The sequence below is a fragment of the Ostrinia furnacalis genome, unplaced genomic scaffold, assembly GCF_004193835.3.
Source record: "Ostrinia furnacalis isolate ACB-3 unplaced genomic scaffold, ASM419383v2 OfSCF7582, whole genome shotgun sequence".
Classification (NCBI taxonomy): Eukaryota; Metazoa; Arthropoda; class Insecta; order Lepidoptera; family Crambidae; genus Ostrinia; species Ostrinia furnacalis.
In genome coordinates, this window is record NW_021137821.1 from 28,865 (window position 1) to 47,359 (window position 18,495).

The window sequence follows — 18,495 nt, forward strand, 5'->3', positions numbered from 1 at the left end:
CTACTAATTTATGTCAATTTTAAGCATAGCTAGGCACCGTTAATCAAATAGTTAACTTCGTTAATCGTTAAACCGTTAATAAAAAAATTAACTTCGTTAAACGTTAAAACGTTACATTTCACAAGATTTAACGCAAGTTAACGTTAATCGTTAATCCGTTAACACATGATAATAAAACGAAAAAATAATTGTATGTTCCTCTTTTTCAGGGTTCCGTAGTCCTGACGAGGAACCCTAGTTTCGATACGTCTGTCTGTCTGTCCGAGGTTTTGCTTGGAAACTATTGGCACTAAGGAGCTGTAATTTTGTAGAGATATGTTGCGCCGGCAAAACGGTAGAATAAAATTTTGAAAAAAAAAAAAAAAATTTAGGTTAGGTAGCTCCCCTAACATGTAAAGTGGGGATGAATTTTTTTTTCATCTTTGACCCTATCGTGTGGGGTATCGTTGGATAGGTCTTAAAAATGTCTTAGGAGTTCCTAAGACATTTTTCAATTTAGGGATCTGTTTGCAAATTATTAAAGTTTAAAGTGCCAATTTTTGTTCGAGTAGGGCGTCCCCCCCCCCCTCTAAAACTAAACTGTTGGCTTGAAAAATCTGGAAAAATTCGTGATAATACTGCTATTCATGAACTTTCAAGGAAAACTATAGCGGTTAAGATTCATCCATTAGTTTGAGAGTAATAGTCATTTAACTCAAATGTATTACAAAATTTCTTAACTAGTGAAAACTCCTTAGAAGAAAATATGAAAAGTGTAGATGAAGTAATTGCTTGCTTCTGAAATATACTGTGGTAATGACGGACCACTACGGAACCCTACACTGCGCGTGCCACGACACGCACTTGGCCAATTTTTTTTGTTTGCGCTATAAGCTTTCGAAATTATTTGAACCTTGCATAAGTACAATTATTTTTTTCGTTTTAGTACAACTGCATTTCAGAATAAAAGCTTGTTTTTAAAAAAGTTTTTTAACTAATTATTTTACACTTTTTAGTAGTATCTCAATCTCAGAGCCTTGGTTCAATTACAATAAGTGCTCGAAAAGACAAATCCAGAAAACCCAAACTCGATAAGTTTCCACCGTGTCGTTTAGGAATTCCTATGGCCACCTCCTGACTCCATCATCAGACCAGCTCAATGGTACCATAACATTGCATTGTCATCGTACTTACTTAAGTATACCAAATTTCAGCTCAATCGGTTGAGGAAAACTGGACTTAAATTCAGTTGCAAGAGTTGTCCCACACATACTAACAAGTGTCGTTAGTGATCTGATTACAAAAACTGTTGTTTTGGGTTCTAAAAGTTCTGAAAGCCCGAACGTACCTACTTGTCAGAACGTTGTTTTTCAGCGTGCTTTTGGTAAATAGTAGGTACTGGATTAACGATTAACGGACTTAGGATAATTTAACGGAAGTTAACGAGTCCGTTAACATTTTTTAAAGTTAACTTAAAAGTTAATCCGTTAATAGAAATGTTAACTTCGTTAATTAACGATTAACGGATTAACGAGTTAATGCCCAGCTATGATTTTAAGACTTGCAAAACGAAATAAGTAATTGATGTTAAATGTGCTCACACTACTCGCACTAGTTTTTTTAATTCGAACATGCCGTACTTTGCTGCTTTGCGAAACTAATCTAAGGTAAAGTTTAATAAGTAAAATGATAAGAAAACGGTTTACGTAAAAAAATATCAAGTATATTTCAGTAAACAACACAGCATAATGACTTACTCGTAATTATCTACATCAACATGTAAATAAATCTTATTGTGTAGCTAAAAGTGAATTAAAGGATTTATTTAGATCTATAAAATAAATTACTTAACGCATTTACTAGGCGAATACATAATATTAGGACAAATACAATAAGAAGACATTATCGTTATGTATTACAGTAATTAAAATATAGACATTTCACAGATGATACTACAAAATAACAATATTTAGCATATTTCAAAGGTTTTTGGCCTAAGGTAGATGTAGTTTGAACGCCATTCGCTGCTTCAATTCATATCTAACCCATGTACCTGGAATAGAAATTTATTTTTTTATTTTCATAGAAACTACCTAGCTAAATAAATGTATCATTAGTGCTACATTCTCATGAATTAAACCGATAAAAAGTAAACCGATTAAGTATGGTGAGTATTATAAACGTTTGAGTGTTGGTTTTGAATCTCGGCGAGGAAAAACATGAGCGTAATTTAATAGGCGTTTTTCCTGCGGCGACAGATAGAGGCAAAAATTATACGATAGTCATAATAATAACAGATGTATCGTGGAAACACACGGGGCATGGGGCAATCCGATTTGCATTTTACTACGAAATCACATCCGTTAGTACTTAGCAAGGCTTCGTCGAGGCTATGACACGCCTTAAGAAAAACGCCCTATAAATTAATGAAGTTAGTATTTAGATCCAGAGTTCATTTTAGGAAATAAAATTAAATCTGCGCTTGCTCACTAAAATTTGAGCATCAAAATTAGGTAGGTACCGCGTGTTCAGGTACGGTAATTATTTTCTTAAAAGAACTCTGGAAGAAAGACTTGAAATAGGTAGAAAATAATCAGTTCCTATGTTAAGTTCTAAAATTGTATGTACAGTTGATAACATTTTATAACCGTAAGTAAGATAAGAAGCTGGAAGGTAACTATTTTTTACTTTAATCGCATGATTATTAATTGACTTCCCTACCAGATCGTTCAATAACATAATTATTAACTCTTATTAACAATGCTTTACTCGTAGTCAATCATTATTATCTACACTCGCGAGCAAAAGTATGGAATCACTTACATGAAGTTGTTTCCACGCGATCTTGTGTACTAACGAATTTGTTAGTAACAAAAAAAGTGGCACCATTTTAAAGACCAAACTTTGAACTTTAAATTGATACCAAATTCATTTAAATCACACCAGTATTTAAAAAGATATCGCGGTTGATGTGAAGAAGTAAGGAAAAAGACATGTATCAACTGTTTCATACGTCGCGAGTTGCGGCCTATTTACCCCTTCTAAAAGCACGTGTTTCCGGATTTTTGCTTTCACACGTTGATTCATACACATCTCCGTTTCTTTTGACACTTTACCTGGGATTCTACACCTTCAGAAGCAGCAGAAATCGTTGCAATATTGCAAGAAGAGCTCAACCAGCGGGCTGTCGCACGTCAGCTCCACATAAGCCAGTCCTGGGTTTCGAAAGTTTTAGGACGCTTTCGGAAGACTGGTGGCTTTATCTCGAGACCAAGTTCTGAACAGCGCCGGTGCACATCGCAGAGGGATGACCGTTTTTTCATGTCAACCCCTCTATGAAATCGTCATTTGACTGGTATCGAAGTCCAGCAAGAGCTCAAAAATATTCGTAGGATAGCTGTTAGCAAGTGGACAGTTCGTCTAAGATATAAGCAATAGAATTTGACTCCAAAAAGGCCTGCCACAGGCTCGAAACTGATCACATGTCACCGATAAGCACGCTTTTAATTTGCTCGTACACATCTCGATGGGAAGTCGAGCAAGCCACCCCCATAAGTCACTGTTTCAGCGCTCCAGTACTGCACAAATCGCTCCCTAGGCCGCCTATAGACCCGACCTCTTCGACTGCCGCACTGCAAACACAGTCTGCATTCTTTGGAGAACAAAACTCGCCTCCATTACTCGTCTTCCCATCAAAATGTATGCGAACAAATTAAAGGCGTATATGTCGGTGACCTGCCGTCAGTTTCGAGCCTGTGGCAGGCCTTTTTTGAGTCAAATTCTATTGCTTATATCTTAGACGAACTGACCACTTGCTAACAGCTATCCTACGAACATTTTTGAGCTCTTACTGGACTTCGATACCAGTCAAATGACGATTTCATAGAGGGGTTGACATGAAAAAACGGTCATCCCTCTGCGATGTGCACCGGCGCTGTTCAGAACTTGGTCTCCAGATAAAGTCACCAGTCTGCCGAAAGCGTCCTAAAACTTTCGAAACCCAGGACTGGCTTATGTGGAGCTGACGTGCGACAGCCCGCTGGTTGAGCCCTTCTTGCAATATTGCAACGATTTGTGCTGCTTCTGAAGGTGTAGAATCCCAGGTAAAGTGTCAAAAGAAGCGGAGATGTGTATGGATCAACGTGTGAAAGCAAAAATCCGAAAACACGTGCTTTTATAAGGGGTAAATAGGCCGCAATTCGCAACGTATCAAACAGTTGATACATGTCTTTTTCCTTACTTCTTCACACCAACCGCGATATCTTTTTAAATACTGGTGTGATTTAAATGAATTTGGGATCACGTTAAAGTTAAAAGTTTGATCTTTAAAATGGTGCCACTTTTTTGTTACTAACAAATTCGTTAGTTCACAAGATCGCGTGGAAACAACTTCATGTAAGTGATTCCATACTTTTGCTCGCGAGTGTAGTTTAACGAATGGTTCTCTCATGACGTAAGTAGGTAGGTACTATTTCTAATAGATGACAACCTTGTCTAGTTAGTAGGTACCTATTGAAACACTCAAAGTGAATGAAGTTCCTATTATTTGCATAACATACAAGTTAAGTCACGATAAATATCACGACATTCAGCCCATACATAAATAAATCAAATATACGATCAACCTATCTATCTACATTTAAATCGTCTTTTGAATCATCTACATTTAAATCATCTAGATTTTTTAAAACCACTAACATGTTTCCTGTTCCCGGGACAAACTTGGCCTTCACTGGTTGGGATTTTTTGGCGGTCAAGATGTAGATCCTGGCTACACAGGAGTTGTGATGGGGAGGAGAGGTGGGAATAGTCCCCGTGGCCCGTGTCACGTTTCCTCATAACTTTAGTTTCCGTAAAGTAAACGACATGTAAAAAGTGTTATAAGTTATAACACTTTTTAACTTATAACTTTAACTTATAACTGTGCACCGTTTAAGGCTATATTAATTTATCAGCAGTTAGGATGACCATGCCCAACAAACGCAGTCATGTTATCTGTAGAAAAACTTGAGTGATGGGTAGACACGTAAAGACGTCTTTGCCAACAAATGTGACTACAAAAAGCAATTAAAAAAAATATGGAAATGAGTGATCGTGATATTAGGGTAATTTTATCTATATTACCGTAGGCGTAGTAATATAATATGATCTAGCAGCAGTATTGATGCTGCACAATCATACCAATTGCTCATCTAACGAACACCCGGTGCAAGTTATAAAAATCTAATTGGGTTTTAAGCACATCGTCGACATACTACAATATTGAAAATTAACAAAACAGCAAATGCCACCAGACAACCCAGGACTACAAAAAGGACATAACAGATGCATAAAATCGTGACACCAGCGTCAGGCCAATAATAAAGTTATTATTACCTAAATACTCTTAAACTAGAGGAACGGGCGAGGCACTTCTGTGCTGGTAACTGAACTTAAATGATCACCTACACCAAGCACATCCACATTAAACTGAGAACTACCACCAACGAAACATTTAACACCAGTGTTAATTTACATAATTAGATTTAGTCAGCTAAGTAATGGGGCATTCGAATTTTAGGAATTAACTAAATATGGTGCTTCTAAATCATCCCTGGGGAGAAACATATCATTACAATTTATTGAAATCTGTAAATGTTTTCAATTTTAAGCATTGGAGTTTCCATGGAATCTTAACGAAATCGCGGATAGAGGTATCGCACTAAATTTTTATACATAATTCGGCCAAGATGCATAACATCATGAAAAATAGTAGTAATCAGAATATGGATATATTATTATGGAATTACATGACATGTTTCATAAAAATAAGTAAATATCTAAATTAATAATGATTTTAAATCTCCAAATTAAAGCTTATTGCTTCATAGCATAAATTAAATATCAGATTTTGCTGCGATTAGTCTCAGGCATTAATGTTTCCAGCTAGATTTTTCAATCGATATATTATTAATACTAAATAATATCCACACCACCCACCACCACATTCAAATAATAATGACTCTCATACTCTTCCATAACTGACCTTAGCCTAAACTGGTAGCACTTCCCGCCCAGATGCGTAGGAGCAAACTGAATACAAAAATATGGTAGGTAAATCATCATGTAAACTGCTTGTACGAATAATTAGAATTGAAACAACAAAATTAACACAAACACTTTTAATACATCGCATTATTTCCAACATCTGTAATTTTCATTATAATATTGCTTATTAATGTTGTACTGATGGAATGTTTTATATTTGAACAGTGATAATGTAAATAGCCATCACAATATAGCATCCAGATTTTTAGATCTACATACTTATTTATAAAACTTATGTTTGGACTGATATGTTTATATATTTATATAATTAGTTACTTACCTACATATTTATGTTACATAATTACATGTTTACAAAATTATAAATGGTAATATTATAATACATAAAATATGGGTATAGTGACTCATAATTTATTTATAAAAATTACTTAATGAGGAATGTAATCTATAGTACGTATTTATTTACATTACAATATTTTTTGTTAGTCTCGTTTTTCCAGAATACACTGCATACTTTTTTACATATTTAATTGAGTTTTAAATCTGTTGGTAGTATTGGCACGGATAAGGGTAGTATTTTAGCTTTATAGATTTAGCTACGATTTAAAATTGCATGAACTGATATTATTTAAAGTATTTTTTTATTTTAAATCTAAGGAAGACATGTAATTGTATTACGTTAGCTGAATAATTGTGTACCTAAAACAACAGTTAACAGGAAGTTAATATTAATACTAATAGACGAGACCGTTAAAACATAATCAAAAACCGGTGGATGCAATGTCTTTGTTATTAATTTCGATTCAACCGACCACATTGAAAATACAGTTATTTCTTGTATGGTAGGAGGTACTTAGGTAGAGTATTTTGCAATAAGATACCAGTAGTAATAATCCCATCAAAAACAATACTTGTTAAAAAAACCAAGTCTCGCAACTCAGTTGTTCTACGGTAAAAAGTTGTGAGATCCATGTTATACCAAGTCCAGGCCAGGAAATCTTTAACGTTTTACATAAATTATTGACTTGGCCATCGCACTAAATAATTTAATTTACACGTGTTTTCATGCGATGGCCAAGTCAATATATTTATGTAAAACGTTAAAGATTTCCTGGCCTGGACTTGGTATAACATGGATCTCACAACTTTTTACCTAAATACTTAATTTACACTAAATAATTTAATTTACACGTGTTTTCATGCGATGGCCAAGTCAATATATTTATGTAAAACGTTAAAGATTTCCTGGCCTGGACTTGGTATAACATGGATCTCACAACTTTTTACCGTAAAACAACTGAGTTGCGAGACTTGGTTTTTTTAATAAGTATTGTTTTTGATGGGATCTCATTTCTTTTTGTATTTTGTAGACAGCAGTTTATGTATTTAGAAAACTGGACCGAAATTGAAAAATTTTACTCGTCTTAGCGGTTGCACTACCGTGCCCCCAAATATTTTAGTTTTTCCTTGATTCATACACCAAACACTACTTATATTCTAAATTTGAAGCTTCTAGGTCTGCTAGAAGTGCCTTAGAGTTTTGATGATCGGTGAGTCAGTCAGTGAGTGACAAAATTAAAAAACTTTGACCCGTTATACTTCTTAAACTACTGGTTCAAATTGAATGAAATTTGAAATGTACCGTGTCTTTACAATGCCTGCATGGTTACTGAAAATTCAGTCTTCTAGTTTTATCCACAACGAAGTTACAGGGGGTCGAAAATGGCCTGAATTGCTTCGAGAAAAGGATGGTACGGCCGTGCCGCTCTTTTGCTCGACTTGGTGGGGGCACTACCGTGCCCCCAGATACCAGTGGTCATGACGCGCTCTCTGCCGTCACGGCTTATATTGAGCAGATGCCATTTTGGTGCATGTACCTTACTGTTTGGTTTTATTATAAATCTATTTGTTATTTTATTTTGTACTTGCATCGAATAAATACTTTTCTTTCTTTCTAAGTATTTCGTGTAGGTCCTGTACTAATCGTATTTTAGGCACCTAGGTATTTATCTTTCATACAAATCTCTTTCTAATATTTAATTGTGACATTTGTTTAGGCACTGAATGGCGTAACGCACAGCTTGAGGTAAGAATACTATGTATATTGGTTTAATAAAGATAAGTAGGTAACTCATATTTTTTAATTGTATCCATACTGTTAAATTTTAATTATTACAATTTTGGCTTTAAGATGGGAGATATTTATTATTAAAATGTGCACTATTTAATATAAAAATAAATCCAAAATAATCACTAACCTTCAAATACGGCACAGTATTTTAGGCAGTGCTTTGAAAAAACACGAGAGGTTTAAAGGCGCCGCCCGCGCCGAAACAAAAAACACTAAATTGTCATGTAAGTTATGTAACTCTAAATGGTTTCATAGGGTAGGTACTAGTTGCTAACCAACACCAATTCTCCATCTAATACAATACGAAAGGTCAGACCTCTGGATAAAGGGGTTGTAACGAGGGCATCCGGTGTGGGACACAGATCACACAGATCAAAGGCAATTCACAGACACTCGAGGAGATATCTAGTTAAACCACTTATGTAACTCGCGCAGCGCATGAGATTGTTCTAAATCGCGATAGCTGTAATGTAAACATCTCTCGCTCTTGCAATCAGATTAGCGAAGAGTAAAATGGATTCGTATGTCATTTCTCAAAAATGCGATGATACAACACCGCTAAATCTCCGAAAAAAGGCAAGTATTTTTGAGCGTCACGTAAGTACCTAACAAACAAAAAAATATTACATGTGAACAAAAGTTAAATACAAGTTCATATCATGACGATGTTTCGGGGAAAACAATAGTGACCGAAGTAGGAATACGAGAAATATAAGAGGCGTCTGAATCGCACTAAACCATTATTTTTAACCTGAAATTGACTACTTGCGTAGTTTTTATATTTATCAAGTTAATGACTTACATTTACGTACATTATCAGATGGTCGCAAGACAAATAAATTAACAGAGTATTGTCTGCACACTTCAGTTAAGGACTCAATTAAGTGGTACTGAAAAACTGCCCGACTTTGTACAAGTATATTATTTCTATACGTTTTAAGAATTCCTAATTCTAAACGTACGCGTAGGATTAAACCACCATCAACCACTAACCTCAGGAAGAGCGGTCTTGTCTAAAAATAAACATAATAAATTTTGTATATTATTCTTTTAAATATTGTCGTACTTATTTTTATTATTCTAAAATTATTTTAATAAATTAATACTGCGACAATTTTTACGCGGAAAAATGGATTGTGGATACAGATTATTTAAATTTTAGTAAAGGTGCGTGTTTTCTTTTAATTCTTACAGGTGACTGTACCTACCCTACATTTAACCTATAATAGGTTTTATAATAAAACTAATCATCAAAATAAATAATAGGTACATAACAAATTGTCTTACCTATAAAATATTTTCTGTAAAAACCGATTTTGTTGGTTAAAACTTCAGCGTATTGTAAAGAAAATGGATTGCGAAGCACTTAAAAGTAACTTAGGTACCTAAGTACCTACATATTTTTTTTTCTGTACTGGAATGATTAAATTATTTTTCCATATAAAAATACGTGTTAGACTGCCGTATGAAAGTCGAAATGTGTTTTGATATCAGAAATTATGATTAATGAACAATCCTCGTATGGTATTAAAATGCAATATTTTTTTGGAATAAACTTCATAATAATATTTTATTTTTGTAAGTACAGTTAGGTTCGCAATTAAAATGGGTTAATTATTTCACCTCGTTTAGAGTTGGCTTTCGTCAGAGCAGGTCAAGGATGTGGTAGTTTCGTTTTTATTAACAGTAGGCTTAATGCGATGTCATGAAATAGGTATAGTGAAAAATACGATGCCTGTATTGTGATGCCAACCTGCTCTGGTGCTCACAAAGCCAAAACTTAAAGAGCCCACACACACACGAACCTACACGACTCGCTGCATGGATTTCAATGAAGCAATAATGCGTCTTACCGATGACATACAATTTTTAAAATACTTTAGTCTTTAAATTCTTATTCTACGCCGTAATTACTGAGATACAAAATGGTTAATAGTTCTGCTATTTGTGTGCATTAAGCTTAAACTGTAATTACCAACTTTTGAAGGCTAGAACGTCAGGTATATAGCGCTTACATGCGCTTATATTGCGGAGGGAGAGCGTGGCACGCCCAGAGGATGTTGGGCTACTGTGTTGAAGATTACCTATAGTTAATAGTACTAACTCAGGAGTTATGTTAGATGTTCAGATGATAACGAAAAGTTAAGATTTCAAAAATGCAAGGAAGTTCATAATTCACAAACTTAGAATAGAGTAGGTAAGCAACAGCTTGGGGAATGATAGCGATATATTATGTTACACCGTGTCCCAAAATTCAACGATAAGCCGGCACCGGTAGGGTGGACGTAGTCACTCATGCCTAAGTACCTACTTTAGGAAAAATAAGAAAAAATCTATCTTATAATAGTTTTTCTTATTTTTACATCCTACGGTGCCGCACACTGGTTCAAGAAACGATAAAAATGGAATTAGCGATTTATTCACTTTTTTCGATGGTATCATGTGTAGAATGTCATAAAAAACGTTTTGTTTAAGTTACATTTTTCTGAGAAATGCGTAGTTTTTGCTATATTACATGTTTTGTGTTTTATTTGTATGAAACGTTTCCTTCACGAGGCTCTTATTCAAAATGTTAAAGTTTGTTAGATATGACTACTTATAGGTTTTAAAGAGTCATACTAATAGAAGCTAATACAGTAACAACTTTGTCCCAGTGCGTCCCCGTTTAGGATATAAGTGATATTTTCTAAGGTACGAAAAAGTAAACAAAATATATGGATATAAGGCAACTTTATGATAATTTATTGATTTTCTAAAATAAAAAGAAGCTAACAATCATTCCAATCTTAATCATTTATTATTCAACATCATCATCAACATCTATAAATTCAAAAGTTTCATCATTATTTGAAGCTAGTAAATTTTTAACTTCATATATTTGCTTTTTTATTTCCTCTTGCTGTCCAAGTTTTAAATTCTAGTCTATAAGTAATGTGTAATATAGTCTCCATAGCCCGTATCCATGCGTGCAATGAAGATAGGCCATACTTGTACATATCGATATCTAAAGATCTTTGTTTTAATTTTGTTAAATGATTCATGTCAGTTGGTTTTGCTTTGCACTTAGATATTATGCCAATAGGAGCACTATCGGAAGAAGCTACAGAATCGCGGAATAAAGATTTTAGAAAGATCAGAGAGAATCATACGCGTAAATTTAACCGAAAAGTGACCAATCGTGATATTTTAAATAATTTACTTATTTCTTCGGATCCTTTTTTGTCAACATTAAGACCAAAAACGAGTTAAAAATGAGAGTAAAAATTTACTAGCTTCAAATAATGATGAAACTTTTGAATTTATAGATGTTGATGATTATGTTGAATAATAAATGATTAAGATTGGAATGATTGTTAGCTTCTTTTTATTTTAGAAAATCAATAAATTATCATAAAGTTGCCTTATATCCATATATTTTGTTTACTTTTTCGTACCTTAGAAAATATCACTTATATCCTAAACGGGGACGCACTGGGACAAAGTTGTTACTGTATTAGCTTCTATTAGTATGACTCTTTAAAACCTATAAGTAGTCATATCTAACAAACTTTAACATTTTGAATAAGAGCCTCGTGAAGGAAACGTTTCATACAAATAAAACACAAAACATGTAATATAGCAAAAACTATGCATTTCTCAGAAAAATAGAACTTAAACAAAACGTTTATTATGACATTCTACACATGATACCATCAAAAAAAGTGAATAAATCGCTAATTCCATTTTTATCATTTCTTGAACCAGTGTGTGCCGGCTTATCGTTGAATTTTGGGACAGTAGGTATACACATAACGACAGATATAAGAAGGTTAACGAACTGACGATGACGATCATTTAACTGCTATTGTTCTTCTCCTAATTTATTTATAACTGAAAGACTACTTCCGAGCACTTACCGAACGTACCTACTTAATGACATATTAAGAAAAGCGCATAAAAAGCAAAAAGTAAAATGAGAGCAAAATACACTTGAGGGGTAAGCGTTATGATGATGCTAGTTAGGTACCGACGTCCGACTTCTTTCGCCGCGCGTTTTAGAAGCTTTCGAATAAAAGTCGAATTTCGAACAATTCGAATATTATTTACGTATTACGAATGCATTAAAATTACTGAATAATAATTAGCCGTTCACGGACTATCCACAATTTTCACAGTTTGCCGGAATTACAAAACGAATAACCAAGTTATAACGCAGGTGAGTGTGTGAAAGGCCCTTTGCCCCTCCTACAAATGTACGAAGGTAAGCACAGATAGTGGAAGAAACACTCCATAGTGTTATTTTGCACCCGACTACCAAAATAATTTAATAAAATGGTGGATACCTACTTATGTCTATGAAAGTATTAATGTGGTTTCAATTATTTTATTTAATAATAAATTTTAGCTACATGAAATGTAATTAAAAGCTATTGGAAGTTAGTTTATGAAATCAGTCTTTAGTGAATTTCAATATAATTATTATTTTCCGTAATGTATTTCATTGCATAAATTTATATGAACACAATATGATTGAACTATGTCTAATATATCAACCAGATTTAAATAAATATCATGCATGTATATGTTACATGCAAAATCAGATCAGCAGCAATAAATTATGATGGTAATAATTGAGTGCCACATCATATTGTTAATCAAATTATAAATAATTATAAAGACAGGCACAAATATATAAAATATGAGTAAAATCACTGGGTCAGATGTTACTTGTGCACAAATGAACACTCATACTTTACCCCGCCCATGCTTGTAATGACGCTTTCGGTAAAGCCGCTTTGTTAAGAAGTATTTAATGACTAGAATGAGAATAATAAAAGATAATATGTACAGGAGGCTTAACATTCCGATATCCAGGTTGGAGAAAGGGCTTGCTGCAGTTGCAGCTGATCTAGCTCTTCTTGTGTCACGAATGTTCCCTGCACCATAAACACTTTGCAGATACTGGTAGACCGCTGGCAAGTTCCAAGCACCTCTCGCTAGCCTACACTCGGGACATCTAGTTACACTTGGAAACTGAATCTTTGGATACTCTGGATCCTCCGTCACATCACCGGCGAGTCTTAAATTAACTTCATTATGTGATATCCATAACCATAGCACGGCTTTGTCATTTTCTTTTACATCAAATAATCTGTTTCGAGCAGCCATAGCCTGAAAGTGTTCTGAACAAGTAGTGCATCCAAAAAAGTGTTTTACATAACCATGCATCACTCTTAAAACTCTTGGCCCTTCGTTGCCAGGCTTAAGTGCAGCATTAACAGTCAGTGTGTGAAATAGGGTCCATAAGCCACAGGTATAACCTCGATATTTTGACTGACTTCCCTTGCATCCGATATATTCTAATTGTGACATGTAGACTGGTGCATGGACAGTTTCTAATCGCTTCACAATTTCGTAAATATCATTTCCATTCCACTCACTTCTGGTCCGAAGTGTATCATGTATATTTTCAATATATTCTTTGAGATTGTTGTTTTTGAATGGGAATAAGGTTTTCAGGACATATAAGTAATCTAAAAGAACAGTCAAAGGTTCTCCTGTTAGGCTTTTATATCTTGTAATTTCAGTATTTAAACTTGTTTTCAGTGTCTTTTCTAGGTCACTGTAGTATACAGCATCGGAGTGAGTTGAAGTTAATTTCTCATCTGAGTGATCATTATGAATCATTTCCAGCTCAGGTGTGTCACGTGTGGGGAAAACATAATTTTTCGACTTCAAAAATGTGTTCACAGCTGCCAATAGATTTTGCTTAGTTGGATTTTTTGGAGTAAGCGAATTAGCATCCAACATGGAACTCACAGCAACAAGGCCTGGAAAGTGGCTGACACCTGCTGTGTTTGCCAACTCACTAGTATCAAAAACTCTTTTTACTTTTATGTGGTTATAATCATTTATATCCAATGCAAGTTCTGATCCAACAGTTGAGTTTTCATTTTCAAATACTAAAAATGTATAGATTACATCATTTGGAACATCATCAAGAACTGAAGCATAAGAAGCATATGATGCAATAGACAATTTGGGCGCAAATCTCATCCTGCCCAGAGTCTGTTCCTGCTGCAATTTGGTGATTATTTGAGCCTTCAGTTTTTCTGCAGTGTCAGTCATTTGAATACGATCACCCACATTGTGGTTTGCTTTCACATAATGCTCATGAATGTAACGTAATGAAGGGTAGGCCATGACTTCAAACTCTCTGCATATCTCATTGTTTTCCTCAATGGAACAGTCCATAACTTTAAGCTGAATTAAATTTTTCCATGGACCCACTTCAGCTGCTAGAGCCTTAAATTTTGGGGCAAATCCTCTGCAATGACCGCAGTAGCTGTTATAAAATTGAACGATTGCTGCATGGTTTTGGCTATACACCTTCTTCTCAAAATTTCGCTGCGTTAAGATAATAACATGATCTGACTTACTATATAAACCTTGCTCATCAACATCACCGTCGTTTGCAATCACAGCACAATTTACTATAGAAGGAACTAGTACAATCGCGATTATACTCCAAAGATTCATGGTCGTTGACAATTACATCCAAATAAATAAAACCTTGTCCAAATCTTACACAGCACCACAAAGACGACCGCCGTACTAGCGACGACTAACAACGACTAGCATTGAAAGGAATTATTGGATTACTAGGTATATCCAATAGCGATAAAACTGCATACGTCATAGATTCAATGAAACATTTTACTTCTTGGACAAATTCTCATAACTTTCGTTGATTACACTACGAGTAGTTACTACTTTTTTATTCCTAGTGCCTGCAGAACGTAACGCAACGTCACTTTTAATGATTTCTATTGGTTCAACAATGGTTTATAAATTTATTTTGACCAATTAAAATTAAAAGAACATTTGGTAACAAAACATTTGAGCGACTTCATAGTTTTAATGTCACTCACAGATAAGGATAGATGCAGCATGTGTCAAAATTTGTATGAAGCCGAGCGTGCCACTTTTTAAACGTCATTAGTGTCATTTTAGCGAATTTTAGTGATTGCCGCAACGTAAAAGTAATCGTATCATCGTACTGCATTCGCAAAGTCATCGAATGATATCGTGTGACTCGATTCAAAAATTAATTAATTCCGATAAAACTGATATTTTGTTAAATTTATAGCTAGTCTGACTGTGGATTAAAATAATTATGTAGCGGTAGACGTTATTCTACAATTCTACATTATTAATTTGCAAATAATATTTTTGTTGTGCCTAATGTTTATGAAAGTAATGATCGTTATTCCATTATGTTAAATAGTACTACTAGTAATTCATACTTAATTCCATACTTTTAAATATCCTAGTAAGTAAATGACCTACTTTCATAAAATAATGACTATTTTACTCAAGCTTTTTATTTTTAATAAATGTAAAAATGCGTAGTTTTGCCAATACGTTTTTTTTCATAAAGCTAAGTCANCATATCTGTGATGTCACTTCTCCATCACTGTCATTTTGAAAGGTGTTTTTTTTTCATAAAAGTTTTACGGCTTTGAATTATAGATCATTGGGGTAAGCTGTTCAGCTGTGGACATCCTATGACTGAAATGATGATGATGATAAAATGTTGCTTTATTTAAATTCTTACGCTAAAAATTATACATTTGTATTTAATGCCACTCATGCAGTCTAGTTTAACTATTACGAGAAAAACTCATTTTCGCAGTTTTCATCAATCAATAGCCATGAGATAAAAATAATACAGAACACATTAATTTATAGGCTCGTGATACCTTTTTTAAGGAAGTTTATAAGGTTTGGAATAAGCTATTATTCTGTGATAATGGACACGATGGGCTTCCTATTTTTTTTTTACACGATCTCTGATCAAAAGTGCAAGACAATGAATTAATTTTTCCTTCTTTTCTGCAACTTCTTTTATTGTTCATACTCTTTTTAAGTAGTTTGTTGAACTTTAATCTTTTCTTTTGATAACCCAACTATAAAACTATATCCCTTGTGACAAAAAAACAAGTGCGTGTCTTGCCACGCGCCATGTAGGGTTCCATAGTGTCCGTTGTTAACCCTTATTCAAATGCGAGCTGGTATGCATTTTTTTTACAAAGTTGAAGTGGATTTTGGGTAATTTTGGGTCACTTATTTCATATTTTTGATCAAAATTAATAAAAAAATAGGGGAAGGGGTAGTTTTTTTGGGTGGTAAATAATTTACCATTATCCATTCATGACTAGAGATGGGTAGTGGGTAAAAACCCATTTCACCCGATTGGGTTAAAACTGGGTGATTTGGGAAAAAACCCGGTTTTTACCCATTATCACCCATTCTGGTGGGTGAAAACAAAAATAGCGTTTTTTTAAAGTGAGAAGTGGTATTTGTTGCTAAGGGGGCGTTCTAGTGTTACGTAATGCAATCTGGGGGGAGAGGAGGTCTTGAAAAACGTTAGAATGCGTTACAGTGGTGGAAGGGCGGTTCGATTTCAAGTTTTTAAGCAGATGTACTTTGTAGTTGGTGTTGTTATTTGTAACTTTATACCGTAATGTCATCAAAGAGAGAGTTTGGCATCTTTGGCATCCCCCCCTCCATGTCCTTGCCATGATCACAAATTATTGTGTTCCTTCTAAATTTTTTCTAAATCGGTTCAACAATTCTTGAAATAACACCATTTTATAAAATAATTGGTCACATCATCATAACGTGATCAATTTTACGATTTGGCCACGATATAATGCATATTAGTGTTAAATTTGAATTATTACTTATTAATCAATAAACTTAAATGAGAAAAATTCAATAAAAATAAAGAAAAGATACCAATTGAAATAATTATAAAATTATTTGTTTTCACCCGGTGTAAACACCCACGGGTGGAATGAAACGGGTTTTTATTGGGTTTTTACCCTCATGTGGGTTTTTACCCGGGTGGAAACCCATCTCTATTCATGACTACCAATTACTAAATGTTGGTGGTAAAATAGTTACCATTGTCCGTCTTGGTTTGTTTTTGGTTCTTGACTAGTGACTTTATATTTTATTAAATATTTTGGGAATTAATTTTTTTTATTGTTTTTATAAAAAATATATTTGTTAATATTAATTATTATGCTTACAATTATTATTATTACCTTGAGTCTGAAACTAACAATTCACTAATTACGTAACGTCAAAACGTTAATATAAAAAAAACTTAAAAATTGTCCAAATATTTATATAGTTTTATTTGTGCACATACAAAAAACAACAGTTTTTAGGGTTCCGTACCTCATAAGGAAAAAACGGAACCCTTATAGGATCACTTTGTTGTCCGTCCGTCCGTCTGTCAAGACCCTTTATCTCAAGAACGCGTGAACGTATCAAGCTGAAATTCACATGAAATACTCAGGTCTATTGTTCCTTTAAGCTGTGAAAATATCAAACTTCTAAGCCAAGCCAATCAAAAGATACAGCCGATTATGTCGATATTTTCAACAAATTTTTGACACTCGCAAAGGAATCAAAACCTACAGGATACTTCCCGTAAACTCAGAATCTTGAAATTTGGCATAAAGCATTGTCATATAATGCAAATAGGAAAAATTGCGAAAATTACATTTTTTTAATTATATCTTCTATATATATAAAAGAAAGTCGTGTTAGTTACTCCACTTATAACTCAAGAACGGCTGAACCGATTTAGCTAAAAATTGACAGGGAGGTAGTTTAGAGCCAGGAAAAGGACATAGGATACTTTTTATCCCGTTCGAAATAAAAAAAAAGTCTGCTTATTTATTGCCATTAAGGCGGAACAAAGTTCGCCGGGTCAGCTAGTAATATAATAAAAATGTCCCGCGCGGGACATTTAAATTTGATTTAAAAATCGGGACGTCCCGCCAAAATCGGGACGTCTGGCAAAGCTGATTACCTACCACCTATTACTCTTAAACTAGTGATCTATCTTCTTAACCATTATAGGTTTCCTTGAAATTTCATGAAAAGCAGTAGGTATTATCGAAACTATAAGAGCTCCTTGTCAGTCCTACGGAACCCTAAAAAACTGGACTGAAAAATATCCTCATTTGTAGAAATGGCATGAGAAAAAGTAATCCCAGGTGGCAATTTTCTTAAAATGCACAAAAACTTAAAAATCTTTAAAACGGCGATATTTTTACTAGTTTACTAGGGTCAAAATTTGATGCTAGGGAGACCATGGCGAGGCTATCGATAGTTACAGGGTTAACCATTGTTACTTTTTGGGAACTGTATTTTATTGAACAATACCTAATATTTATAACAATTCATACATTGCCTACGTGCCCCAGGCATTCTACAAATTGACTAGGGATTATAGAATTCCTAAATTAAACAAATTGCCGGTAACAACTACACAGAGTCCG

At 34.2% G+C, this 18,495-nt stretch overlaps 1 protein-coding gene across 2 annotated transcripts; it reads right to left on the reverse strand.

The window, feature by feature from the left end:
- Nucleotides 1-1,687: 1,687 nt before the first annotated feature.
- On the reverse strand, nt 1,688-15,056 carry LOC114365295 (sulfhydryl oxidase 1). 2 transcript variants are annotated; one of them, XM_028321810.1, is made up of 3 exons: nt 12,984-15,056; nt 6,005-6,051; nt 1,688-2,032 (listed from the first exon to the last, which is right to left on the reverse strand). In XM_028321810.1, exons 1-2 carry the CDS (start codon nt 14,672-14,674, stop codon nt 6,006-6,008), a joined length of 1,737 nt encoding a protein of 578 aa, XP_028177611.1. In that variant the 5' UTR covers nt 14,675-15,056; the 3' UTR covers nt 1,688-2,032; nt 6,005. The 2 variants fall into 2 exon arrangements, with proteins under 2 accessions (XP_028177611.1, XP_028177612.1); XM_028321811.1 differs by lacking the exon at nt 6,005-6,051 and having other exon boundaries at nt 2,016-2,032.
- Between the last annotated feature and the right edge of the window lie 3,439 nt (nt 15,057-18,495).